The following is a 27,746-nucleotide window of genomic DNA, read 5'->3' as shown; positions in this document are numbered from 1 at the left end:
TGTCAGTTGAGAAGCAATAAAACCCTTTTACTGCACCTTCTTGTAGATCTTGTGACCCCAGGACTCACTATCTACTACATTGCTTTGGGCCTTGTAACAACAAAGTGCCTACTGTGATCTTAAGCAGCCGTCTAAACATGACCCAACCTGTGACCTCTTGTCCTCCTTGTGACCTCTTCAATAAGCCCATCTTGGTTGACTGTTTGCCAATTATCTAACCATATGACTAAATTTACTTTATTCCCCCACACTGGCTTGTGTCCACTTGCGGTTGCATGCGGTGTGATAATATTAAGCTAACTGCTTTTTACAGTTTGTACACATGCGGTTCCAGGTCTTTTGCTTTCTCTCCTTCCTTCACAATTGCAGAATATGAGTTGCTACTTGGTCATTGGCTTGTCTTTGTGTTGTATTCAGTCTCCAGTGGTCCACCACCACTGCATCTGTGTTTAATGATGTTAAAAATTCATTTTTAACATCATTAAACACAAACAATAGGTGGAGGGCAAAGCTGCAGGACCAGAATGAGTAATAGAGAGAAGGACTTGGCCGTTAAACAGAATCTCACTGAGTCCATGCACCTGCTCAACCGAGCCAATCAACAACATTTATATATGTATTGCTTCCTCTCTTTCTGTGTCTCTTTTGTATCTGCAACCCATGTTGCTGTGCCCACTTGACATACTCATACTCACCCACTATCACACTCCATACTGGGAAGAGTCATCATTCGAGGGTCTTTGCCAATAATGGAAGAGACAGGTCTTTAATTCTCCCCAGGGGGAAAGCGGAGGCATTAATGATTTGTGTAAACGTTTTTTTATTAAAAGAACGGGCTTTAAAAAAAATATGATGTCCTTATTTTGTTGACTTACCAGTAGACTTGCAGGACTTTACACAAGGACGTTTCCACAGTAGAAGAGCTGAACATGAAGGCTGCAGGTAAAACCAACCCCCTGGTTTATATCAAATAAATGTGCGTAGTATTTCAAATATTTACTAGGTTTGAATGAACAAATACCAACTTCACCAGGAGAGCAAAGGTCTTAACACTATAAACACCTAAATCAATCGTGTAAATGTACATTTTGAACAGCACTCACTGGTTTCTGTGTATGTTTCGTTTTATGTTGTACATTCACAAACTCAAAAACATAACCAAATATTAATAAAACAAAACTCATCTCAAAACTGAGAACACGTGGCTTTTATTAATAATACACCTCAGCAAGAAACATTCAGTATTTTCCACACACGCAGGAAAGGCCGACAGGACGGTGCTGGTACTAAAGCGAGGATGCGTCATTCCTCCGTTCCCATACTGCTTGCCTTTTTATCATCAATGTGTTGTTGCTTTATTCTTATTCCCCCCCCTTTATTTCCAACGACCACCGACTTTCCCTTTGCCGTGGCCCTTTTTACTGTAGGAGGGAAGAGAAGTAAGGAAGGACTTCAGGAGCAGAAACACATAAACAGCACTTCATCATATTTTGTGTTGCAGAAAATACTCACAATTTCTGAGCATGTTGGATTCTGTTCAGAAGCACAGTGATCTGTAAGAAGGCAAACAAAAACCCTTTAGGTAGTAGGGAAGAGAACTAAATTATTACGACAGACATCAGCAAGAACAGAGGGTTTCACTTCACTTGTTGCCCTCAACTACTGAGTATCACAGCAGTACCTCATATTTCTGGTGTTTCATGTGCTCCATGTAGTCAAACTTCTCAGACTCCAGCTCGTAGATCCGGTTCCACATATCCTGGGCTTGTTGCCTTGAAAACACACAGCAAAAAAATGTAGAAAGAATCTGGGCCTTGCAATTTGTTTACATTTCATTTTTTTATATGAAAACATACGAGGCTGCAGTTTGTCTAGACCAACTGCTAGTCAGTCTGGCATGAATATTTGCAAAAATGATCCACTGAGGAATTTTTGAGAGACTACATCAGGGTTTGAAATCAACTCCGTTGTCCAGGGGAAAATAAAAACAGCACAAAGAATCAGGACCTGGGACAGTTATGGGACAATAAATACAGGTGCTGGTCAAATAATTAGAATATCTTCACAAAGTTGATGTGTTTTGACTAATTCCATTCAAGAAGTGAAACTTATGAAAGCTAATGAAAACCCCAAATTGAGTATCTCAGAAAATTTGAATATTAATGAAGAAATTGCCTCACGACATGCACAATTTGCAGTATAAAAATAACTACAACATGCAAAATAATACATTATTTGTGTTCTAAGTTCCTAGGATTTTAATACTTAAAGAGACCAGTGAAAACAGAGGATCTGAAAATATAATTTCGGGAGCAGCAGACAGCTTAGGTAAAGTCGAACTTACGCTTCAACCCAACCACACGACATCGGTGCTTGTTCAGGTATCAATGGGAAACACGCAACATGAGGTAATTATCAGTTATCAGGTATTTATCAGAGTTGACTAAAGATATAAGAATGTGAGTGATGACTAAAAGAAGGAGGCTGTAGTAGGAAAATGATGCTACTTTAACAAAGTATTAGACTATTTGTCATGTAAGATGTAAAACAAGGTACGTAATTGTAAATCTTGTTTATAAAATGTTGGAACATGGCTTTGGGACAGTTGCAGGACACTTACAAAAAAATAATTAATTTCAATCCTTGAACTAGTTTCTCAGAAGCTTTGCTGTTTCCCTCACTTGTGTTGTTTTCTTGCATCCTAGTCCATCACACTAAACATGCAGGAAATGTTTAACTAGAGAGAACCTTTCCTCTGAACTAGCATCTGAAAGTGTTGTCATCTCAGCTGAAATAACAATAGTTGAGATATTTCATGTAAATCTTGTAAAGAACTTGAAAAATGATGGTTTACTATAAAAAAAAAAAACTAAAGCATAATGTAACTGTCTTTCTGTTAAAGATGATGTTATAAAATTTGGTACAAATAAAGGTCATGGTTCAGGAATCAGTACTGAAGTCCAGGTACTGGTTTTGAAAACAACCCAGCCCTATAAAAGGACGATCTCATACAACCTCAGAAGTTGCTCGTCTATCCTCTGAGTGAGGCTCTGTGATGATGTGACGATGGAGGAGCAGAAAAACTGTGTGGATTGAAATGCATGTATCTAAAAAGCCTTGTTGGAAAGCTGTAACCAATGGCTGCTCAGCAAGCCCTTCTCCCATTTTGCAACGACTGTCACAGCAAACACAAAGTTATTTGGTCTTGCTTGGCAAATAAGTCAAAGCCTTATGTCCCAGCCTGGACATGGAAACAGACATGTGCCATTGTAATTCTCTGTTTCAACAAAACAAGTGAATTGAAAATAAATGTTAATCTAGAAATAAATGTTAATAAAAATGTTAATGTGAAAAACCTCCGGAGACTCACCGGAGTGCGTCCTCCCTCAAGCTGTCAATGGCTAGTGGCTGCCGTCTGTCCGTCAGAGTTTTCCTTTTGATCTCTCTGCCTGTCAGACGCTTCCCCTTCCTCGTCTCAGCCTGGGAAAAACACACAAACGGTCCAGAGTTATTGTCGTCATCATGATTTTTGCCATTTCTGAGAATAGCAGTGCTTGTTTGACCTTGGCCAGGAAGCCTCCAAAGTTTGCTCCTATGCCAGTCAGCACTTTCTTCTTCTTTGCTTCATCATCAGCCTTCCTTTTGGCCTCCTCTTCCTCTTTTCTGTGACGCTCCTCCTAACAGATGCAAAAAACGACATAGTTACACGTTAAACTTTTGAGCAGAGATTGTCTGCTGTGATAAGCAGGACTCACTTTCCCTACTTTGTCACAGTCTGCACCGGAATTCATGTAGTTATCATCGATAAAATTAGAATAAATAAGAATGTTCCAAAACCGACCAGTCAAGCAGAGATAATTGAAATCATCTAATTTGGAAAAACTAGAAGCACATGTCACTTCACTGCTATCAGTGATCAGGGAGTCTGGGTCACCCTGCACCTCTCCACAATAAGAAACATTTGGGTATAGGATTCCAGTAAAAGTTGTAAAAAAAAAGTTTACTGTACTGTAGTAACATTTTATAAAATGGCTGCTGATTGTATATACTGTAATTGATTGTGCACATTTGTTCAAGTGTGTGTTTGTATTACAGCAATCCTGTTCTGTCTGTCCTTCTCCTTCTCTGCTCGAACTCTCTGGATCTCAGCTCTCTCTGACCGACGACGCTCCTGATGAAAAGACAGGCAAAGAAACAATGAAACATCTTCATTTAGTTCATTAGGTAAATGTACCTCATGTACCTCAGACATTTCTGTGGATTAGGTGCATAGCGTGACAATATGATATTTCTTTTTTTTTTTTCTAACCAGATCTTGCTGGGAAGTAAATGGTAAATGGTCTGCACTTATATGGCACTTTCTTCTTTTCTGGTTTCCTTCGCACTCACAATCTCACACACATACCGATAGTGGAGCTGCTCTCACGGAGAGCAGCTAAATTAAGACTCAGTGCTGGGATCACTGGACAACTGCTCTTTTCATAACTGCTCCACTGTATCTCTTGAGCTACAGTCTCCCCGCAGTGTTAGCATTAAAGTAAACTTACAATTCGGTCCTTGAGGCCGATAAGTTCTTCTTCATCTTTCTTCCTCTGCTCAAAGTGGGCATCAATCAGAGTGTGCAGCTCCACCAAGTCCTTCTCCATTCGCTTTCTATGTATGTCCTGGTGGAACAAGAGACTGTTGTGATGATAGCAAATGATAAATGATAACACTTTGTTTAGGTTAAGCTGAGTTCTCACGCTACAGCACTGCAGTTCCCTGATAAGGACTAATAACAGATGATTTTTTTTTTTTTTAATGACAAAGAAACAACTACTCTGGCACAATCGTACCATAACTTACATCAAAATCCACCCTGTCTCCCTCAGGAATCTTTGGAGCAGCAAGCTGAGGCACCATAGGTCTGAAGAGAAACACGAACGTACATGATTGTAATAATAGGACATTTTTGACTGAGTAGCCTAAGCTACTATAACTAAACATAACTGAACATACTTGGGTTTGGGACGCTCCTCCTCTGTTGATAAAAGAGAAAAGGTGGGCATTAAGAAATATTTGGTTCAATACAAAGGTGTGAAAAAGCAATGTCAAACTCTTAAAACTCTCAAAACGTTAATTAAGCTATTAATGTGACTGAAAGCACAGCAAGCATGGGACTGAGAATTTGCATCAAAATGAGCAATTGTATTAGTTGTAGTGTAGTTGAAAAAACAACCGTGCTAAGAGGATCATGGTATCACTATAAATATATAGCAAACGTTTTACCATATTTCCGGTAAAAGTAAGGGTAATTATATTCCAGGAGGTATGGATTTTTAAGTATTTAGGAAAATTTAGAAAAGGAGGTCTAATTTCCTATAAGCCAAAATTAATTTAGGGTTGAAATGTTTCATGTTCATGGTTTCAGTAGGTAGTTTAGCCAACAAGGTGCTGAGTTTGAGGAGAAAATCCTGAGTTTTAGCCCTTTAGGGAAGCACACTTCTACTGTTTCTCACCTTCCTCCTGGGCATCTTGATCTGACGGAGCAGTCATATAAAGACAGAATGAAAGATGGAGGCAGGGTACAAAAAAATAACACATGCAGACAAGGAGTCATTAAGTATGGGTGGCAAGTATATGTGAAGAAATCAAGGAAACGATATCGTAAGGTCATAGAGAGAGGGTTAGGAAAAAAGGATGGAATAAGATGTGGATAGGAAGGAAAATATGAACAGGTGAACTGTAACAAAAAGGTGTAAATAATTTTACATTTACAGTGAAGAAGAAAGGAAATTTAAAATGGTCAAGGTCAGAAGGAGAAAATTAGAAGGCAAAATGGAAAAATAAAGTGGAAAATTCAAATATGAGGAGAGAAGATGCGTGGAACGATCTAAAGAAGCCGCAAGTTAACATCTGAGACTGCAATGGCAACAAGCTGAACATATAGTTTGACATTTTTAAAAATTCACAAATGAGTTGGCTTTTCAACGAGAACAGTTAAGATGGATTCATTTTGCTTATAAAGAGTAGAAGTGGAAACAACGAGCCTCTTTCCATCTAAAACGTATTATTATATATATAAAAGTATTCGCTAACACTGCTTTATTGAGGTTTTTCCAATCCAGTTTGTAAGCTAAACTAACCAGCTGCATAAAAAGCTGGTTTCATATTTATCAGGCAGGTATGAAAGTGGATGTTCTTCTTATTACATTTCTGTCAGGAAAGAGAATAAACATGTTTCCAAAAATGTGAAAATGTTGCTTTATAACCATCCTTTCCCATCATGCAATGCAAGTCATATTACAGTTTTCAGTGGCACTAAGGTGTGTGGCTGCCAGGAAGTATAGTTTTGTAGAACATTCATTATTACATAATGCACATAAATCATTTTGAACAGGCAGCCTACATTAAAAAATTGCTTCTACATAAAGTATTTATTTTCATTATCAGACTAAATCTCTCACCATGTACAGTAACCTATGTGCATGTGTGTAATAATGAATCAGAGATACAGATACAGCTTCCAAAACAGAAACAGCACATCAGTATGATATTTCTATCCTTTTGGAGCTTGGTAGTACCCACCATTGAAGTCCCAGAGGTCCAGACGTAGGTATTTTTACTGCATATGAATCTTATTAGGATAACACAGTGTTTCATGAGATCATATTCTGATCTGCAGGTAGAGTGAATCATCTCGTCCCCACTACAGAATCTTTCTCAGCACGGTGCTTTTGTGAGTCGGTCAACAAACCAGACTGACAGCTAAATGAAACTGATATACTGTTGGTAACTAGACAGTTTTACTGTTGGAGTACATTCAAACATCAGCACTGTTGTTCTTAATAATGTGATGGAGGACTAGGTCTACAGTGCAGTCAAATGTGATACGCTGTGTGCAGAGGTGGTAGAGGTACATAAACACAATACTCCTGATATTTTATCAAGTAAAAGTACTTTAAATTTTCCATTTGAAATTTTAAACTAAAAAAGTAAAAATACAACGTATTGTGAACAGTGCTGACTAGATAATGGCAAAGATCACTGTTGGTAAAGTTGAAGCTGATTTTAACTCACTATGTGCTGACGGGGAGTTCATTAATAATGACACATTTATCAGTTCATAGTATTTTTATAAAGAGCTTATTATATTTTGATATTAAAACTACCAGCTGGTATTAATGTTGCGGATGATTGGTGTATTTTCTCCTATGACATCATCTGACAAATAACTATTGTGTCATCATGCTACATTAAAAAGTGGCTGTTCATCGTGGCGCCTGTGTCGCTGACAATCGCTTGGTTGGTTGGTTGGTTGGTTCTACGCTGACTGGTCCCTGCTTTTAACTTGTTAATATGTATCGCTTAAAACTGCTCCATGTTCAACTTGGATAAGGCAGACATACCTCGACATTTTTAAGAGATGTTGAAATCATTTTAATAAAAAATAATCTGACATTAAAATAACACATATTATATATCTGGAACATTCGTAAATATTATTTTAGCTGCTAAATACTCCACTATATTCACCAGCTGGACAGGCTTCAGCTTGATGCAGTAGTTAGTCAAACGGAATTAAAACTGCAATTTTGTAACTGTATATTAGAATATTGATTACTGCAGCTTTAAATGACAATCTTCTGATTATTTTTTGTCCTTAATCAGTGACGATATGATGTTATGATGATAACTTCAAACTCTTTGCAGTTTCTCTCTGACAAACTCCTTTCTGATATTCCTCCCCTATTTTTGGCCGCAGCATTGGGGGAATTGGTGATTCTCTGCCCATCTTGACTTCTGGGAGACTCTGCCACTCTGAGAGGCTCTTTTTATACCCAGTCAATGTTGCCAATGGACCTAATAAGGTGCCAATTGCTCCTCCAGCTGTTCCTTATATGCACATTTAACTTTTCCGGCCTCTTATTGCTACCTGTCCCAACTTTTTTGGAATGTGTAGCTCTCATGAAATATCAGAATGAGCCAATATTTGGCAAGGCATTTCAAACTTTCTCACTTTCAACATTTGATATGTTATCTATATTCAATTGTGAATAAAATACAAGTTTATGAGATTTGTAAATTATTGCATTCCTTTTTTATTCACAATTTGCACAGTGTGCCAACTGTTTTTAGAATCGGGTTTGTATAATATATATAACATTCTGACTGATTCAGATAATCACAGAAATATCACACATTTCTGTTTGGAGTGTCTGTACCTTTACAACACTAGCTGCAATAGCAGGCAATGGGAAACAGTAAAAAGTGCACGGTCTTGACAAGGACATGATCAATGGTAATGTGATTACCATTAATCGTATAATGTGATAGTGCCTTTACATACAGTATGTTAATATTAAATGTATTAACTTTTACAATTGAAAAGCAATGCAGGTAAAAGCAATATCTTAATTATCAATAGGAAAATCCAGATGTGATTTTAAATAGGATGCTCTTCTTCACTTGCCCAAGGCCTTGGAGTTTTTACACTCTGCTTTTAATATAGTTCAGTCTCATCTGCAGACATTGAAATTGTTTTTTAATTGTAAACAAATCCATTGTACTTTCACATTCATGTGAGTTACCAGATAATACTCCATTAATAGCAACTTCACAAGATGAACAGATAGGTAAACAGATCCAATACCTAAACTATTGTTTATTTGAATTTAATGTTTGTAATGTGTATTTTAAAATTGCCTTCATTTATTATGACCTCTTGGCCAAGTCGCTCTTCTAAATACGATCTCAAACTCAGTGGGTTTTTATCTAGTTGAATAGAGGTTTAAAAAAACAAGTTATGTTACAAAAGAAATATAAAAATATAACTTTTGCCTGCATTGGCTTTTAGGCCAACCATTAATAGCTTTTAACCCACGATGAAGTGATGCCTCTTTACCTTGGTATTCTTGCTCTTCTGAAAGCCCGGACCAAGTGTCAGCCAGTGGGAAAGCAGGATAATGGAGAAGTTGATAGGTCAGAGTTAGTATAGCTTCACCCATAAGTCACACAGTTATGAAGAAGGAGCAGGGAGTGTCTGCTGTGTTCTGTTACAGCTTCTTCAGACATCAAGGAGAACATATTATCACAACTGCAACACTTCTTGTCACTTTAGCTCTTTACAGTTTTCCACTTTCATCCAACACATTCAATTCAGCAGTTTGTATCCCTAGAATTGGGATATTAAAGGCAGCAGTCCCATATATGGGCTTTTCATTTCCTGTCCTTACCTTCTACATCACCTTCCACCTGCTCTGACTCCTCTAGCTCCTCCTCAACCTCTGGGAGACAGGAGAAGGAAATGAAGATTATGTTATGTATCATATAAATCTATATTGATATTGTTCATTGTGTCTGTAAGCGACAACGTGTGTAAATAGACTTACCCTCCTGCTCCCTGGAGAGACAAGGAGATGAGAATCAGTTAAAAGTACAATGATGCTTTTCTACCAGAATAAAGACAGGCCAATGATGTCAAAGCACAAACAGTGATGGATGCTGCTATACTCACTCATATTCCTCTTCTACATCTGACATGACTGCACTTAAGATAAACAGAGAACAAAGTATAAAATGAAGATGATGAATGAAGTAGAAGAATAACGACAATAAAAATCTGTGAAGAAATATTTCTCACTTAACGGAACTGCACAAGACATTAAAGATAGTGTATGTAATATATGTTGAGAAGTGCTGTCTGTCTGTAACGTCTGTGTAACAGACTTAATGAAATGAAAAGCATTGGTAGCAGTGCAGAGATATTCACTTCTAAACGTTTTCTATCAACACTTGCTTCTGACCAGAGAATCTTTTAATTATTTCTATTTTTTTAGCTGCACCGCAGTCTCATTTGTTGTAATTTTGCATAAAGCAGAGTGCAGCAGAGCACAGCAGAGCATGGGAGGAAGGGCTGAGATTGATTGAAGTTGCATATTGTAGCCTAAAACTGACACTTATTTGAAATCTTATTATTTTTATATCCATGTAAACTAATTGCACATGGCCCCTAGACTTTTGACTATTAGTCAGACAAAAAAAGCAATTTTCAACTCACTTTTACTACTGATTTGTTTCATGTACCCATATAATAAAAAGCATAAGCCACGGGTCTAATTTCAAAAAATATCTTACTAACACATTTATGATTTTTATTTTTGTCCTTTCAGCTCATCCCGTGAGTTCAGGGTCGCCACAGACGATCATTGTCCGCATGTTGATTTGACTCAGTTTTTACTCGGGATGCCCTTCCTGACGCAACCCCCCCCCATTTCTACCGGGCTTGGAGCAGCACTGCACAGCTGGGGAGGGGAATGGGCTGTTGGCGGTTCAGTGCCTTGCCCAGAGACACTTCGACATATACCCGGGACCGGGGATCAAACCACTAACCCTTTCGTCCAGTCTGTGGACGACTGCCTTACCAACTGAGCTACAGCCGCTCCATTTATGATGCTGACCAATAATTATTTTTTGTTGTTGTCCAGCACTTTCCCTCTGACCAAGTTAATACATACAGTAATATTGTGTACTGAAGGCCACCTCTTAATATAATGCGTGAGTCCACCCACAGTCGTTGGTTCGATCCCCAGCTCCTCTGGTCACATGTCAAAGTGTCCTTGAGAAAGACACTGAACCCCAACTTAGTTGCTCCCGGTGAGTGTTGGCCAGCTGCACAGCAGCTCCCCCATCGTTGTGTGAGTGTGTGTGTGTGTGATTGTGAGTGTGAATGGGTAAATAAGAAGCAGTGTAAAGCGCTTTGAGTGCCAATAGGTAGAAAAGTGCTATATAAGTGCAGAACATTTACTACTTCACATTAATAATAATCACATAGTAGAATTATCACCTTTGTAAAAGGTACTTTGTAAAAGTATGGATTGTATTACAATGTACTAATGTACCTACAGTAGGGTGATTGGTGTATATCACACTGCCCAAATGGATCAAGAACATTAAGCTCCATTGGGTGTTTTGAAGCACAGTGATCAATGTAACAAACAAGCAACTTTCTTGAACAGTTGTTGGTTTTGTTTAAACTGTAAATAAAGAGAATGCAGTAATTAGCAAATAATCTCTCTTGTCGTGATTAATCACTCTGAAGATAAAAAAAAAACAACAACACTCACACATTTTCCCTCCGTCTAAATGGTTTGATTTACAGTCAAGCACTTTACAAGTGATCATGAGCAATCATTAGTCAGTCACTGTGATCTATTTCGATTTTACTAAGCGAGTTCACTGAGAATTGGTGGTTCATAAACTATGATGATCTGTCATCTGTGCTTTCACAAAGGTCAGAAGTCTCTCTGTCATCAGGATCAATTTATACTCGTCAGTGTGATATTCTGGCCTAATTTATAGCAGCAGTAACTGCCAGTGAAAGCTCTGCCCTCTCTCTCCTCTCCTGTAGGGCCCACTGAGGTGCCGGACCTGGCACCTTGGCAGAGTGGGACATCTTTGGACCTTTCAGTGGGATGTAGCTTTCAAATCTCCCATGTGCTGTTAATCTGTATAAACATCATTCCATTAAGGTATATAAAGGTGAGACCTATGAAAGACAGAGGGAGGAGGGTGGAGAGACATGACAGATGAACGGGAGGTGAACATTTCAACAGCTTTGTCAGGACAGTCCAACCGCCTGTTTGGAACTAAATAGAGAGCAGTAGTCGGGGTGAGGGAACCAGTGGATTTAGAAGAGGAGTCAAGTTCCAGTGGGCAACAGGCCTATAGGCTTTAGCAGGGTTAATTTTAGTCAAGGACAATGTGTGGGTGGAGTAAAGGAGGATGGATGTGCAACAATACATGGGTTAAAGACAGGTACTGATGGTATTAATAGATTATAGAAAGCAGAGGAAACGTAAAGGAAACAAATCAAGAAAAAAACATTACAATGAAAACATTTAGAATTTATAGGACATTTTTATTAATTGTGAAGTTGATTAAAACAACCTATATATTTTAAGGTGGTGTGGTACTGGCAGGTGAAACAGTGACTTGCTAACTAGAGAGCACCCAGAAAACCTAACCCTGACCTGACCTACCCACTGTGAATTTACCACACACACACACACACACACACACTCCACATTTTTCATGCAAGCACCTGTTCTGTACGTTCTACTTTGAGTGATAAAGTTAGCTAGTCTGACCTCAGGCTTTTAGCATTTGTGTGTGGTCAACACAAAGGAACAAAGTATGCGCGTCTGCTGTCGCACACACACTCACACACACACACTCACTGCACTCAATCGAGAGAAGAAATCCCGCAGATCATTTCAGCAATTTCCTGAATGCTTTTTTTTTTTTGAGGGTCTGTTAGATTAAAACTGTTGAGACAGTGTGGCACACGTGGTAATGTGGGGACCTCTTAGGAAATTGGCCCTGGCCATTTCACACATGCGACATACAGCAGGGTGCTGCCCGAGTGAGAAGCATCCTCATGAGAAAAACCTGATTTTAGTGCAGGATCCGCGTCAGCATCCACAATCACTCGCTTTAAATCCTCCCCACAATTCTGGACAGAGCAGCGGGCTCACACACATACTACAGACTATGTCCAAGGGGACTTAAAGTCCGGATAATGTCAAGAGTGTCTCAATTGAACATTTGCATTCTCTGCGAGTTCATATGGTCTTCTGACTGTTGTTTAAGACACACTTAAAAAACTTGAACTTCTCATTTAATGTTTTTACATCTAACTGATTCTTAAGTGTAAAATTATTTTTTTTATGGATTGTGTTTAAGGTAGCCATCAATGCAACTTTGTAATTTCAGCTTTATTTTGCAATTGTAGAATAATGCTCACCCGACACCTACATGCTGAAACTACGACATCTGGCATGTGGTAAAATTAAGAAGCCCTTTTGTAGTAAAAGGCTTGGGGATTGACCAGAGATAATAACATAACTAAGAGATTTCAAATCACTGAAAACTGACTGCATGCAACGAAGTGCAAGCGATTTAAATACACAGTGGTTCAGTTTGTGCTGAACCAAATCCTACATTAGTTTCTAATGGGTTTTGTTACATTTCATTTTACTTTTATCCGATAAAAACCAAACATAGATAAGACACAGTGAAGGACAGACGTACCTGTATGAAGGTGTGTTATCACAAAACACAAGAGACAGAAGGACAGAGACAGGAAACAGAATGGCTATTGTACAGGAACTGAGGGAGTTTTATACCGAGGGGGGGTATGTGTATGCAAGTATATGTGTGACATCTAAATGACTATGTGTGGATGCATGCTGTTGAATTACTGAGTGTCCAAGTCTACAATACAAAAATAACCGAGTCCATGTGAGCATATGTAGGTTAGGGCTGGGGGCCACAGGCAGATTAGGGGAGGCAGAAAGATGAGCACCTCACAGGATTAAAGAGAACAGAGGGATGACCTCACTGGACAAATGGAGGCTTGCCACAGAGCAGGTGGAGACAAAATGAAGAGACAGAGTTTGACGGGTGGACGGATCGAGCTGGCACAGAACTGGATGAGGGCAGAGGATGCCTCAAAGTATAATGATGCATGTTGTTACGTTGGGGAAAAACATTTAGTTTTTTTTAATTCAGTTTCCAGTCTCGATGCTAAACTTGACTGTGGCTGGTACCTTTCAACAGACAGACCATATCAATATTCTCATGACTCTGTCAGCAAGGAATTAATCAATTAAGCAGCATTCGTTTGTTTTTAAAGCCTATTGGGGGGACGATCTGTGAAGACAGGTGACTTTCTTTCTGTATGTCACAACAGACATACAGCAACATTAGATACATTAGGAGCTGAGTTTCTCTGTTGGTTTCCATAAACGTTCAGAAATATCTGAATGTTTAGCTGCCAACTGCTCCACATGTTCACCAGTCCCAACTATTATTACCTGCTATTCGTAAAACCAAAACAATGGGAAAAAACTTATTAGAACCGATGGAAGTTGCAGTCATGCGCTGGCCCTACAAGACCCTGTTTACATTATGCTTAGTCAATTAAATAATTAAGTTATATTAAAAAAAAATGATTGGTGCAAATTCAATGAATTGATGCACTGTAAAATCTAAGGCCCTGTTTAGGTTCAATAACTGGATGGATGTTAGGCTACTGCCTCAGGAATTTGTAGTGGGCTTTTCTCTTGCGAGTGACCCAGATGTTTGGCAATGTAACCAAAAGGGTTCCAGGATCTTATGTTGTGTAAATGTTATCCATTAGCAAACAGGAAAAAACGAGGGCGTTTTTAGAGTGAGATCCAAAATGCTGGATCGCACATGCATTACCGGTAGATTGAGAGAATTAAAAGTGAAGGTACGACGGCATTGGAGCAACAGGCGGAGGGATGAACAGAGCAGATCCAGAAATAGAGGAGTGACTGCTTCACACATTACTTTTTCCATGAACATGGAGCTGTCTAGTTCAAAGAAGAATATCCACATTCAATTTAGTGTAGCAGCAGGATTGTTTTCAACTGGGAGGGAACAACATGAATTGCTGACATTAGTCTCCTCATGGCCTGATTGTGATTGTGCCTGGCTACAAATGGTGGCTTCTCTTTGCCAACATAAACACAATTTCTCAGTCACAACACTCAGTCATCACCGTCTCTACTGGAGCTATGTGTAAGCTATGTGGGAAACCCTCCAATAATTTAAACCTTGTGAACCAAATTCTCGATTTCAATACGTTTCTCCAAAGCACTTTGTGTGTATGGAGCCTATCCCCCCGATTCTCAGGCACAAGTGCAGTTTCTGAAGGCTGATGGTAGCGGAACACAGAGGATGTGGGGTTTGGGTGTGGGCGGTATGTGAAAAACAAACGTCCTCTTCACTCAATAGCATTGCTTATTTTTTGTTGTAGCAGGGCTGCCAAAACGGAAACCAGTGGGGAAGACTTTTGGAGTGTCAGTAATGCTATAGTAACAGAAAATCAAGCTTGGGAAAGAATATTGTACTTCAGAAGGGATTGATTAGGTTTCATCTCTCATCTTCAGGTACAAAGGTGCTGTTGAGTTCACCAACCTGTGGGTAAGTCAGGGATGTGAACCTGATGCAAGGAGCCGCTAGCAAATGTTTAAAGCTGCACAGCATATTTACAAAGGTATGGACTGAGATTTCATATAGTAACAACAATTGCACCTGTTATGCCTGACTCAGAAGGCATAAGAAACAAAAATAAAAAAATTAAAAAAAACGTGGTATTGAATGAGCAAATCAGTAGTGAAGTGAGGGTGATGGATGCTGTGAAACCTGTATGTCCTTTAACAAAACCAGGTACAAAACCAAACAAAGCTACACCAGGTGCCAACAAAGTAGCAGCCTGACATTCTGAACTCAGGCCAGTTTTATAGACTTCCAGCAGGCGACTGCAAACCTCATTAACGTGGGAGGAGCCGAGGATCAAGGTTAGTAAAAAGCTGCTACATCTCCGCTTTAAGACTACAACTATAATCAAAATAAGGTGCTAAATTTAACGCTGGCTGTTGCTTTAACCCAGTCAGAGCTCTGCCACATGATGAATAAAAATAATACACCCAAATAGAGAGACGTGATTTTATGAAAAAAATATTTATTTACTATTTTTCACACATTCCTTCTCTAGATTGATGCACACACCACAGGCATAGTGACGGTAAGGATCTGAGAGGAAGGAAACAGAAACAAAGTGATAAGGGTCACAATGCTTGTGTTCATTTTGTTTGAAACTGTTCCACATGCAGTCAAATCTTCTTGCCTATTTTTCTAGTGGTATTTGCAGCAGAGTGGCTCTGCTGTGTGCATGTGTGTGTTTCTCAAGCTGTTGTGTACATTCAGTGTTTTTACCTCTGTGCTCTTGTTGAACTGTGCCACACTGTTCTCCTGATCGATGAGAAAGGGGTAGAAGATGTCAAGATGGAAAAGCGAGGGCCGAGCTGTTAATACCAGTCGGTCTTGTCCAACATCAAGGACCAGAGAGCGAGAGGACGGCTGCACAAGAGACAAACAACTAGGAATTTAACAATTCCATGGGATTCTACTGACGTATTAATGCATGTGTCATTTTCATTGTTATCCTGGATAACAGAAGGTATATTTATTGTCCTTTTATAACCTCTGACATCTCTGAAGCCTTTCCACCCTGACAAGAAGAAAAGTGGGAAACTCGAGGGGAGAAATCTTACTTGAATACAAAATCAATTTCATTAAAAAAATGAGGACTTGTATTTCAACATCTTATTAACAAACTCCAAAGAAAAGTGGATGCAAGACAGTTTTCACAAATGTTTTTCTGTCCACACATCAAAATTGCAAGCTATTTGAAAAATTCTACTTTTTTTTTTTTTCACAGGGCTATAAATGCCCTAAACTCCAGTGAGCTTTGATTGACCCCGACCCCCATTGGAAATGGGAAATTCAGTTTATTGGACATGATTTGGAAAAGCTTGCACTTGTCTATATAAGGTCATACAGTTAAATCTGCATGTCACAGCACAAACCAAGCCATGAAGTCCAAGCAATTGACTGTATACTTCCGAGACAGGATTGTGTCGAAGCACAGATCTGGGAAAAGGTACAAAAAAATATCTCCAGCACTGAAGGTCCAAATGAGCACAGTGGCCTCCATCATCTGTAAATGGAAGAAGTTTGGAACCACCAGGAGTCTTTCTAGAGTGAGCCGGCCCGGCAGACTGAGAGACCGATGAAAGCCCACCTGAAGGACCCTCAGGCCATGAGAAAAAAAAAAGATGAACTCTTTGGCCTGAATGCCAATTGTCATGTCTGGCGGAAACCAGGCACTGCCCACCACCTGGTGAATACCATCCCTTCAGTAAAGCAGTGTGGTGGCAGCATCATGCTGTGGGAATGTTTTTCAGTGGCAGGAACTGGGAGACTAGTCAGGATGGAGGGAAAGATGAATGCAGCAATGTACAGAGACATCCTTGACGAAAACCTGTTCCAGAGCATTCTGGACCTCAGACTGGGGCAACGGTTCATTTTTCAACAAGCACACAGCAAAGATAACAAAGGAGTGTTTGCGGGACAACTCTGTGAATGTCCTTGTCCTTGTGTGGCTGCAATTGGTGCTAAAGGTGCTTCAACAAAGCATTAAGCAAAGATGGTGAATACTTATGTACATGTGATTTTTACATTTTTTAATTTCAATAAATTGGGCAAGAATTCAAACTTTCAACTTTCACGTTGTCATTATGGGGTCTTGTTTGTAGAGTTTAAGGAAAATAATGAATTAAATCCATTTTGGAATAAGGCTGTAACATAACAAAATATGAAAAAGTACTTTCTGTATGCACTGTAGGATTGTCATTTACATGAAACATAAAAACTTTTGTCACATGAACCAAATTTTTGTTGAGCAAAATTTTATTGGAATATCGTATGTGTGGTGTGTGCAGCTGTGTCCTATGACGTTCATAGTTTAAATAAATATCTATAAATGAATACTCTTAGTTTCCCCCTATTTACTGTAAGGACCCCATTTGTTGTTTAAGATGAGAAATGGGGAAGGGGGAGATTTTATACTGACCAATCAATCATCAGACTTTAAGCCAGTGAACAGGTTTTTCACCTGCTGAAGAAAAAAAACTAGAGGTAGAGACAACTATATGGTAATGCCAGTCACAGGCCTAATGCAGTTACTGAAAACAAGGAATATGCAACCTACACTACTGCAATAATTACATCTCTTGTCCTATTTGCAGTAACTATTGCAACCAATAAACAGCGTGATATATCGTTTCAGTGAGTAAAATCAGTTACTTTGTCAACAGTGCTTTCGGGATAAGTTACCAAACTATGTTATTACTTTCTTCAAAATCACATCAGAAGACCGCCCTCAGCTGCTTTTGTGTTTGGGGCACTGAAATCAGTTGCAGAGCCAGTGTTTGTGCATGGATGTGCTACAAAACTGCTGATCACTGAATGTGCACGTTTTTTCTTCGAACACTTAAGAGCAAGGTGTGCGAGGTGTCCTTTACTCACAAACCAACAACATTGCTTTGCTCTGTGATGGTTCTTCATTCTTAAATATTTGTTTAAGATATTTAAAAACATATTGACAAAAAAAAAAATGGTCTAAATTGCCACAATTACAATCATGGATAGAGAGAATTTCCCTCACAGAAAAGTTCAGATTTGTATTTTGGCAGATAGAGAAAGAACAGGGTGGAAGAGACAAACAGGAGACAAGTCTACTGTGTGTTAGTGTGCATAATGCATGTCTCACCACCCCAGGTAGCTTTATTTCTGCAATGAGGTACTCAGGGTCACCAGCAGAAGGCTCCACAAGCAATGTAAACTCTGGTCTAGAGACAGTAAGAGATGATAACAAAGGCATAGGAGATAATCAACAACAACAGAAAACAGAGCAGAGGCAAAAGAAAAGCAGGAACAAGAAACAAAGCTGCATATTGACTGAGATATTGACCATCGAATGTAAAAGTCAAGTTGTTCTGATATTGGGTTTAAATGGTAACGAGCGGAGAGAAGAGAGTTACCTTTTGGCTGACACAGCGGTGCTGTCACTGTAGGACGGAGGACAGAGAATGGGAGGATTTAGTATCTAAAGTATATACTCTCTCAATAAAGCCAGTTTATTGTGTCCTTGCCACAAAACTGACTATAGTAAAATATGCCAGTTTAACACTGAATGGTTTACAGCACAGTATACTTATAAAGAAATATACACATTCATGAAACTAGTTTCTGTTATTTATAAATCAGAGAAACGTACGGAGGCTGCAACTCTTGAATCACCGGCCTGCTCTTTGTCCGGATGTTCTGCTCGATGACAGAACCCAAGAACTTTCTGTTCTTCAGCACCTTCCAGTCTGCAGAAGCGAGCAAAATCAACAGCTGCTATCAAAGGTACTGTGCATCCCACAAGGTTCCCACGAGAACCTTACACTGGTGTCGTCATGGGGATCTTAACACATTCCCATTGAAGGGACATTGTAACAGCTTGCAGCATTCACAATGTGACTCATACATGGTGGACATGCACACCCATACACACATGCACGGGCGCACACACACACTTACCTCTACTTAGCTCCAGGTTGTATTTATTCTCCAACCCTTCTAAACACACCAGAATAACAAACTGCTGGAATAATGGATCCTTCTACAAGACACAAATATTTATACACTTCTGTCACACGTCTGATCTGTGGCTGATCTACAACGATTGCGCGGCAATACATTTTTCCACATGCAGACATCTAATTAAAGGCTGAGAAATGAATGAGAAATTTCCTTTCTCATCACCATTTTTCTATGTGAATATTAGAAATTATTATTGGTTTATTCGTTCAGTAGACCAGACAATATAATGAATATTATAAATATTTGGTACAAGTCATACACTTCCGTTGATGGTTTAAAGACAATATTAATGACATCACTGTTTGGTGGAGAGGGCTTTCATTAATTAATTTAAAGTTGGATTAGGTGTTTAATAAACCTAAAAAAACTACTTTTTGCATAACAGTATGCAATTGAAGCTGAAATGAATCTGCTTTACTTCACTCAACCATCATTTGCCCTGTTCTGCTCTGCTCTATCAGTCTCTGCACAGCCCTTCAGTATTATTTATTATCAAATGAAAAAATAAATAAATGAGAAAACTTTCTAATAAAGCAGAACTATTCAAAAAACCCAGTTTAAAATGGCAAGAATTGCTCAAAAACCTTCATAAGGACAAATCCCTTCACTGATGCCCGCTGTATTCAATCAGTCTGACATCACAAAATCTTCAAACTGCACTTCAATAAGTTATAAACTCAATAATTTTCTCTTGTATATCACATACTAAACAACAGTGGGAGTTTAAATGATGATTGAGGTACAGTAGATGTGATACATTTTAAAATTTATAATTACATAATATTATACTACTAAATTCTACAGAGTCTACATCTCAAGTGAGTAATTAAGATCTCTACTTTTTCATTTTTTTGAAAAACATAATAAATAACATTGTTATATAGATAACCACACACACACACACACACACACACACACACCTGGCACTTCTGGAAGAATTCCTGGTTGATAACTACATCATAAGCTGTGCAACCTTGAGAACCTGAGACAAACACAGAGAGAGAAATGTATCAACTGGGAAAATATTGGTTTAACACAGCTCCTCCGTCAGTGTGTGATTGTGAGTGTGACTGGGTGAATGAGAAGCAGTGTAAAGTGCTTTGAGTGCTAATAGGTAGAAAAGCGCTATATAAGTGCAGAACATTTACCATATAGTTAATTGCTCTCACCATAATGAAGTTATGGTGTTTGATACATAAAATATATAATATAATACAATTAAATTACTATTTTATAACACCTGGGTGTGAAGAGCATCAGCACTTTTCTGAAAAAACAGATCAATAGAGTACCATGGATTTGTCAGGCAGTTACTGAAAGCAAAGTTTAACATGCAGATTTGATATTCTGTGCTCAAATATGCTAAATAAATGTTATTTGTACATTTTGTTTCTTTTGTAATGTATTTACAACTATTTAATAACGTAAACCAACTTCTTCTTTTCTTAAGTAACTGGTTTTACAGTGAGGTTTTGCTGTTTTTTCCAGTAAAACAATGCAGCAATTATCAATTCTTCTTGACAGCACAATAGGGAATTAATTGCTATGTCCTATGAAACACAGTCCTCTTTTTTTTAAGGAATGAGTTCCTCAAAGAGGGTGTGTCCAAAAAACAGCAGATGTTGAGTGTGGTATGATACCAATTTAGGCAAGTGCAGCTGACTTGTAACCCTCTTTTTTGCTATTTATATTTGAAATGATTATAATATTTGCTTTTAGTTACATACTGTTATCTACTTCTGTGTGTGGCTCGCCAAGGCTCATGGGAATTCTGTAGCCACTGGGATCTTCTGATTGGAGCAGCTCTACAAGCTCTTCTCTTGAGAGATCTGGTGGAAGTGGGACTGAGTTCGATTGACAGATGTTTACAAAGACCTTCTGTTTGCTTGGTTCAGAGAGTGTTTTCACACACATGCCTGGGAGCAGAGAGAAAAAAAGAAAGATGAGCAAAATAAATAAAGAAGTCAGACTCCTAAACAAACAGTGCTAGTGTCTCCCACATTAGGCTACTGAAAATGTGCATGACTTCATATGATTTGCATTGTTAAGAAACGTACCAGGTTGGGGTCGTATCACTTTAGAGTCTGGATTTTCAGTCTGTATCTTTCCCATCGCCTAAACCAAAAACCAACAGTTTATTTCATTTCAGTTTGCTGAAACAGTGCTACAGTGTTACACATAATCAATGGAAATATAGTCGTATATTCAAGTGTTAATGTTGCTAAGACACACTAAAACATTTTTGCACAGTGCAGGTCTGTTTACTCTGGAGGCAGCTAACATTCAAGTGGTGAACAGCAGAGGATATACAATAAAGTACTGTACAGAATAACCACACAATTATGACCTTGTTTCATGACCAAGGGATGGCTTGCACTCACATTGTGCTATAGTGGTTTGTACAAGAGCATGCTCATGTCACTATTGACTTTTGTTTCTAAAACAAGCACTCTCTTATCATAGCAGCAGTAGGGTCAGTCTATGTGTACGGTGCCCACATCCCAAGAGCTACTGTAGATCAAATTGCTAATCAAGTTAATGCTGTTTCCGAAAGAAAGGCTGCTTTTTTTTCCGTATGGGACTGCATGGCCGCAGATAAGTCAGGGTACTCATGCTGACCCGTTTTCACTGCCAAACACGCCAGTGAGAATAAGTACTGGGCCAAACAGTAATGGCCTGGTATGAGGAATCAGGTTTTTTCTTCTTTTTTTTTTTGCTTACATCGTGTGGATGGTTTGGTGCTTGTGCATCAGTTACCTGAGGAAGAGATGGCCCCCAGATGCACAATGTAATGAAGGCAGGCCAGCAGAGGCACTGAGATGCTTTGGGCAATGATCTCATGGGAAACCTTAGGCCCTGCCATTCATGTGGATGTTACTTTGACACATAGAATTAAGCAAGTAAAAACAAGTCCAATCCCCAGAGGTATCCTGTTCACAGCTTATGGGTCTTCGGGGTTTGGCTACTGACAGCTTGGAGGCAGATACCACAGAATACCATCAGACCTCTAATGGAGTTCGAGATAGTTGTGGGCTATTTAGGTGACAAAAAGGGGGCCTATTCAACTTTAGGAGGGTATTTGTGACAACCAATGGAATTTAGAAATATGAAGATATGCTCCATAAGTCATCTTAATGTTCCCCGTGACACAGACTCACAGAACAACACTGACAGAAGTGCAGCTATTGCATTAATAAAAATGTTTGAGCAAAGCTCACACGCTAATGTGAAAGGGCACTTTGACACAGCATCGCTATTTAGTGCCCTGAAGGGTGTGTTTTCAAGTGCTTTTCATGCCTCAGCTAGCTTGATTGTGATGATGTATACTGTGGACTGAAGAAGAATTTAGTTACATTTTCTTAAGAACATTGTTACCTGTAAAAGCAGCTGCTGATACAATTCCTCTTGCTGCTGTAGCTCCAGCTCAGAGTTTAGGAGTGAAGAGTCTGTCGTCATGGCTATGGGCGAATTATTCAACAGAAAAATTAATGACTTATTTGAACAATTAAGTACTTGTTTTTAAAATAGACAGAGGATAACTTATTGTAGGGTAAGTCTCATAAACATACAGTGATGTATATCAAAGAACAATAACTAAATATTCAGTAAAATAACTGAGGGACTACAAAGTAATTTTTAGATGTTTACATGGTTGGAAATGGACCTGTTATGATCTGTTATGTTTCTGTTATTTTCCACTTCCCCTTGAGTAAGAAAGAAAGTGAACATTTTTGGGTTTTACAGACAGAATTGTCCAGTCTGTAAACCAATAACAGTTATATAAACATTCCCATTTTGTGTTACTTCCAATACTTAGTTCATAAGGACATGTAATCATGGTTTGGCTGAATTTGGATAACACAACCTGAATCTCAGTTTTTCATAATCCACTGCAAAATAGTTGGACAGGCGGTGAGATGTTGACTCAGCTGGCCTCCTCCGACATGCAAATTTTATTCAACCTTTAGTTTGTTCCCAAATATATAATGTGCCAAATACAATTTGATATCTTATTAGATCATCATTTTAGCAGGAGTTTCAATTCAAAAGGCACAAATTAAAAGTTCACTTGCAAATTATCTAAATAAAGTAACACTTCACACCAGAGGTTCATGTGTAATATGTATTCATTAAGTGCACACTATTCTTTTAAAGAAGTTGAACACTGCGGGGACAGTGAAAATAGTCTTTGTTAGTGATGAGAATTGCTGATTTTGTGAGGAGATCAGTCAGCTTGGCTCAGCAATAAGAGCTGTCTCTTTGTTTAATAATTCAGCCAAATTTAGCAATGATCATTAATTGGTTTTATTCAGTAGAATGGTTGAAAATCGATCACAAAACTCAGAGTTTAGGAGTGAAGAGTCTGTCGTCATGGCTATGGGCAAATTATTCAACAGAAAAATTAATGACTATTTGAAGAAATTAAGTACTTGCTTTTAAAATAAACAGAGGATAACTTATTGTAGGGTAAGTCCCATAAACATACAGTGATGTATATCAAAGAACAATAACTAAATAAATGATCAGTAAAATAACTGAGGGACTACAAAGTAATTTTAAGGAGAAATGAGATCATTCAGATTTGCTCATATTATGATCTGTTATGTTTCTGTTATTTTCCACTTCATCCCCTTGAGTAAGAAAGAAAGTGAACATTTTTTGGTTTTACAGACAGAATGGTCCAGTCTGTAAACCAATAACAGTTATATAAAATAACCCCATTTTGTGTTTCTTCCAATACTTAGTTCATAACAGGACATGTAATAATGTTTTGACTGAATTTGGATAACACAACCTGAACCACAGTTTTTTATCATCCACTGCAAAATAGGAGGGCAGGAGGGGAGATGTTGACTCAGCTGGCCTCCTCGGACATGCAAATTTTATTCGAACAAATTCAGCAATCAGCTAAATTTAGCAATGATCCTAATTATGATTAATATATATCTGCATCTATATCACTTATCTATATATATTTTATTAATACTTTATTGGTTTTCTTCAGTGGAATGGTTGAAAATAGATCACAAAACCCTCCCCAAATTTTTTTTAAACATGTTTGAGCAAAAATATGAATGTTACACTTCACTTTCTTCAATAACTGCCTAGCAAATCCATACTGATTGGTTTTTGCAGATATTCAGGTGGGATTTTCTCCCAGGCCTTCTGTGCACCTTCCCAAAGGTCTCCTGTGCTGGTTGGCCGGTGTTCTTATAATCCTTGGTTCAGGTTCTCCCTCACCTGCTCAACGGGGTTCAGATCTGGTGATTAAGCTGGGAGTTTTTTTCCAAATATTTAAATTAATGCTGGAAATGACAGGTCACTCCGATTATAGTTAGAGTGAGAAAAATATCAATTCAATTACTAGTTTACTGGAAATTTACTTATTTTGAGAGTTTAAAATCAAGAGGGGACATACAAAATCAATTTATGAGCATCTGCACTTGAATTTCTGGAAAATCATTCAAATAACACAGATTTATTGCTGAAAGTTAAGTTTAACATGTACATGGCATTTGCCAATTTTTCCGTGTTCAATTATGTTAAAAATGGGTTGTTTTTTCATTGTTGTGTGTTGTATGATCTATTTAGAATTATTTCATTAATAAAACCAAAAAATATATAAGAAATACACAAATGTGCAGGTGTTTTGGAACCTTCTCTTGCCATCATCACACCTGATTGGTCGTGCAGCAGGCACATAAACACCACATTCAGTCAGTGGACAAAGTGCCTGATGACCGTGTGGCTAAGAGACAACCCTATTATCCTCTCTTGTATTAACGTAAACATCTCGGAGCTTAAGTACAGAAATAAACGCACATATGCGGATAAATGACCTACCGGTTCACGTAAAGAAGTTGTGTGGGCCGTCGCCTTGGTTACGAGTGGGGTTCTTGCTGTTTCCCGTCTCGAAATGTTAGCTTAGCTTTAGCTTCTAAGCAGTGTTTACCAGCTGCCTCACGCTTTGTTTTCTTTTGGAAATGATTTAACTTTCTCCTGTGTCATCAATAAGTATGTGGTGTGGCTCCTCTCACGCCCCCAAACACGTTATCGAGCACTTGTTTACCTTTCCACCCGGTCCGGTAGCTAATGTGTCAGAATGGTGCTTTCTATTTCTATCCGGAAGTCGAAAATTCCCAGTAATGACACTTCCGATCTAAGTCCTTCAGAATAAAAGCGCCCCAAAACATCAAACAATTGTGTTTTTTATTACATGGCGCCAAATCATTGAGACATCTCAAGGCACATTTTGTAATGTCAAGACCATGGAGAATTAAAGAGAAACCCAACAAATCCTCCTTGAGATCCATACATAGAGAGTAGAAATACCCTTTAATCAGAAGAAACCTCCAACAGAACCAGGCTCAGCAGCCATCTGCCTCAGTTGGTTGTGCCCTGTAGTGAATGAGGAAAGAAGCAAAGACAAGCAGAAGCAAGCACTAAAGAAATATAAGCAGGGAAGAAATAAACAATGTCTGGGTGCCCCCCGCAGGATCTTGACTAGAAAAATCTCTACTGAGTCAGACTGCATAATGTCAGACTGAGCATTTTCAGAGAAAACAGGCACAGTAAGAAAATGCCCTGTGGTCAGTGACTTCTTTTTAAATTTGGGGACACACAGGAGGAGGACAATATGGAAAACAAGGTTTAAGGAGATCAGACAAGTGTGAATGAGCACTTACATTTAGAATTGGATCTGAAATTGATAGGGACCCAATGAAGGGAGTCTGAAATTAGAGTTATATGTCCAATTTTGTGGATTTAGTTTAAAACATAGTTGCAGCATTCTGGACCATTTGAAGGCCTGAAAACCAAACATTACAGTCCAATCTGGATGATACAAGGCATGCATTAACATCTCTCTATCAGCCAAAGACAGAGAAAAACAAATTTGAGCTGTTTAAAATGTTAAAGAAAGAACGACCCTGCACGGACAATGACTGACAGTCATTAATTCAGACCAGATGGATTTTTAAATAAAAATTTGTTTAGTTATATGTGCCATGATCATAATCATGATATTATATTTTCCTTTGTGTTTTTTCTTTCCATTCACTCAAAAAATTCCCACTTCACTCCCACTTCACAGTGTAGAAAGGTTGAAATGCTTTTATTCAAGTCATTCTGCAGTCAACTGGCAATCTTGTTTGTTAATACTGGCTCCTTCATGCTTGATAGTTTCTTTAGCCAAAGAAACAATGTTGTTTTCTTGAATTTCACAATAAACAGGAACATCCAACCCACTCCCTCATTTATACTTAAGTACTTAAGTTGACATGTAGCCAAGTGACAAGGAATTTAAGTAAATGTTCTGCACTTATATAGCACTTTTTTACCTATTGGCACTCAAAGCACTTCACACTGCTTCTTATTCACACATTCACAATCACGCACACACACACACTGGGGAGCTGCTATGCATCTGGCCAACACTCACAGGGAGCAACTAAGTTGGAGTTCAGTGTCTTGCTCTTCAACATGGGGATTGAACCAACAACCGCTCTACCTTCCCGCGCCACAGTCGCCCCTAAATTAACCACTGACCCTCTGGTGTGTGATGACCAACTGAGCTACTACTGTCCACATTTAATGTAACTGTATTACTGAAAGGTCATCTGATGCTCTTCTTTAGTAAGTAATTTTAAAACAGGACCAGTTAATGGATATCCTGTTCTTCCTGTGTTTGGATCTTTAGTCCAATCTGTATAAATTACGAGAACATTTTGATACAGGGACAACATCTGAAGCCTCTCTTCAATCAAAATTGAGACATACTGAATCGTATATTTTTGAATACAAATTGCCAAAGCAATTTTATTTATATAGCACATTTCAAACAGAAGGCAACTCAAAGTGCTTTACAAAACAGATAATAATATATGTGATAATAATAAAATAACAATATATGATTATAATTATATATTAATATATAATAAAATATACAATAACATATATAATAATATGATTAATGCATAAAACCAACAAAACATTATACTAGAAATTAAAATACATAGAAATTGTAAAAAGACGGGACAAAACATAAAATACATTCGCTAATAGAATAAATTAATAAGAAATGAATCAATCTGAAAAACTTGTTCAGTCAAAGGCTGTAGAAAACAGACACCTTTTTAGCATGGATTTAAAAACGGCCACACTTGGGTAGACCAGTCCCAGAGGTTTTTAAGGTTCTGGTAGGCTCATAAGAAATACAAAAATAGAAATCGATTTAGGGCCAATGACATTAACTAATTTAAAAACAAGTCAAAGAATCTAAAAAGTAATTCTAACTAGAAGCCAGTGCAAAGATTAAAGAATTAGCATATATGCTGCACCCTACTTCATCTTTGCTGAAACTTTCTGAACAACATGTTTAGTCAGCACATTTCTAATCCAGAGACAATTTCACTACAGAATCTAAATAACACCCAGATCTTATTTGTCTTTCAGTTTCTGAGCCAAAAACAGTTCAGTGACTTCAGTTTTGTCACTATTAAGTTTAAGAGAACTTTGATGCATCCAGGTATTAATCTCATTACTAAACTGGAAAAGGGCCTGTAATGGACCGTGCTCATTAACTAATAGATAACTATTTTCCAGTATCTGAACCATGGATATTAAGCAGAATAACTATGCTGGTGTTGGTGGTGAACATGTAGAACTGTCAAGTGACTCATCAG

General features: G+C 38.3%; 2 protein-coding genes across 4 annotated transcripts; both read right to left on the bottom strand.

Moving 5' to 3' along the window:
• Nucleotides 1-1,192: 1,192 nt before the first annotated feature.
• Nucleotides 1,193-9,393, bottom strand: tnnt1 (troponin T type 1 (skeletal, slow); the record flags this gene model as incomplete). Its single annotated transcript, XM_067477707.1, has 13 exons — nt 1,193-1,421; nt 1,513-1,553; nt 1,682-1,772; nt 3,371-3,480; nt 3,564-3,677; nt 4,094-4,171; nt 4,548-4,664; nt 4,846-4,906; nt 4,999-5,020; nt 5,499-5,519; nt 8,885-8,902; nt 9,216-9,266; nt 9,372-9,393. Coding segments are annotated over 13 exons (792 nt in total), but the record flags the coding sequence as incomplete, so codon positions are not given.
• An 88-nt stretch (nt 9,394-9,481) lies between these two features.
• On the bottom strand, nt 9,482-25,210 carry pih1d1 (PIH1 domain containing 1). 3 transcript variants are annotated; one of them, XM_067477819.1, is made up of 11 exons: nt 24,907-25,210; nt 22,438-22,520; nt 21,120-21,177; nt 20,790-20,978; nt 19,983-20,044; nt 19,000-19,081; nt 18,692-18,788; nt 18,456-18,482; nt 18,185-18,263; nt 15,787-15,930; nt 9,482-9,529 (listed from the first exon to the last, which is right to left on the bottom strand). In XM_067477819.1, exons 2-11 carry the CDS (start codon nt 22,516-22,518, stop codon nt 9,497-9,499), a joined length of 852 nt encoding a protein of 283 aa, XP_067333920.1. In that variant the 5' UTR covers nt 22,519-22,520; nt 24,907-25,210; the 3' UTR covers nt 9,482-9,496. The 3 variants fall into 3 exon arrangements, with proteins under 3 accessions (XP_067333920.1, XP_067333921.1, XP_067333919.1); XM_067477820.1 differs by having other exon boundaries at nt 9,495-9,524; nt 24,907-25,209; XM_067477818.1 differs by lacking the exon at nt 9,482-9,529 and adding an exon at nt 15,516-15,603.
• Between the last annotated feature and the right edge of the window lie 2,536 nt (nt 25,211-27,746).

This window comes from Channa argus, chromosome 15 (genome assembly GCF_033026475.1).
Source record: "Channa argus isolate prfri chromosome 15, Channa argus male v1.0, whole genome shotgun sequence".
NCBI classification, from domain to species: domain Eukaryota; kingdom Metazoa; phylum Chordata; class Actinopteri; order Anabantiformes; family Channidae; genus Channa; species Channa argus.
The sequence above is the reverse complement of the archived record's forward strand: the minus strand, read 5'-3'. Positions and strand labels throughout refer to the sequence as shown.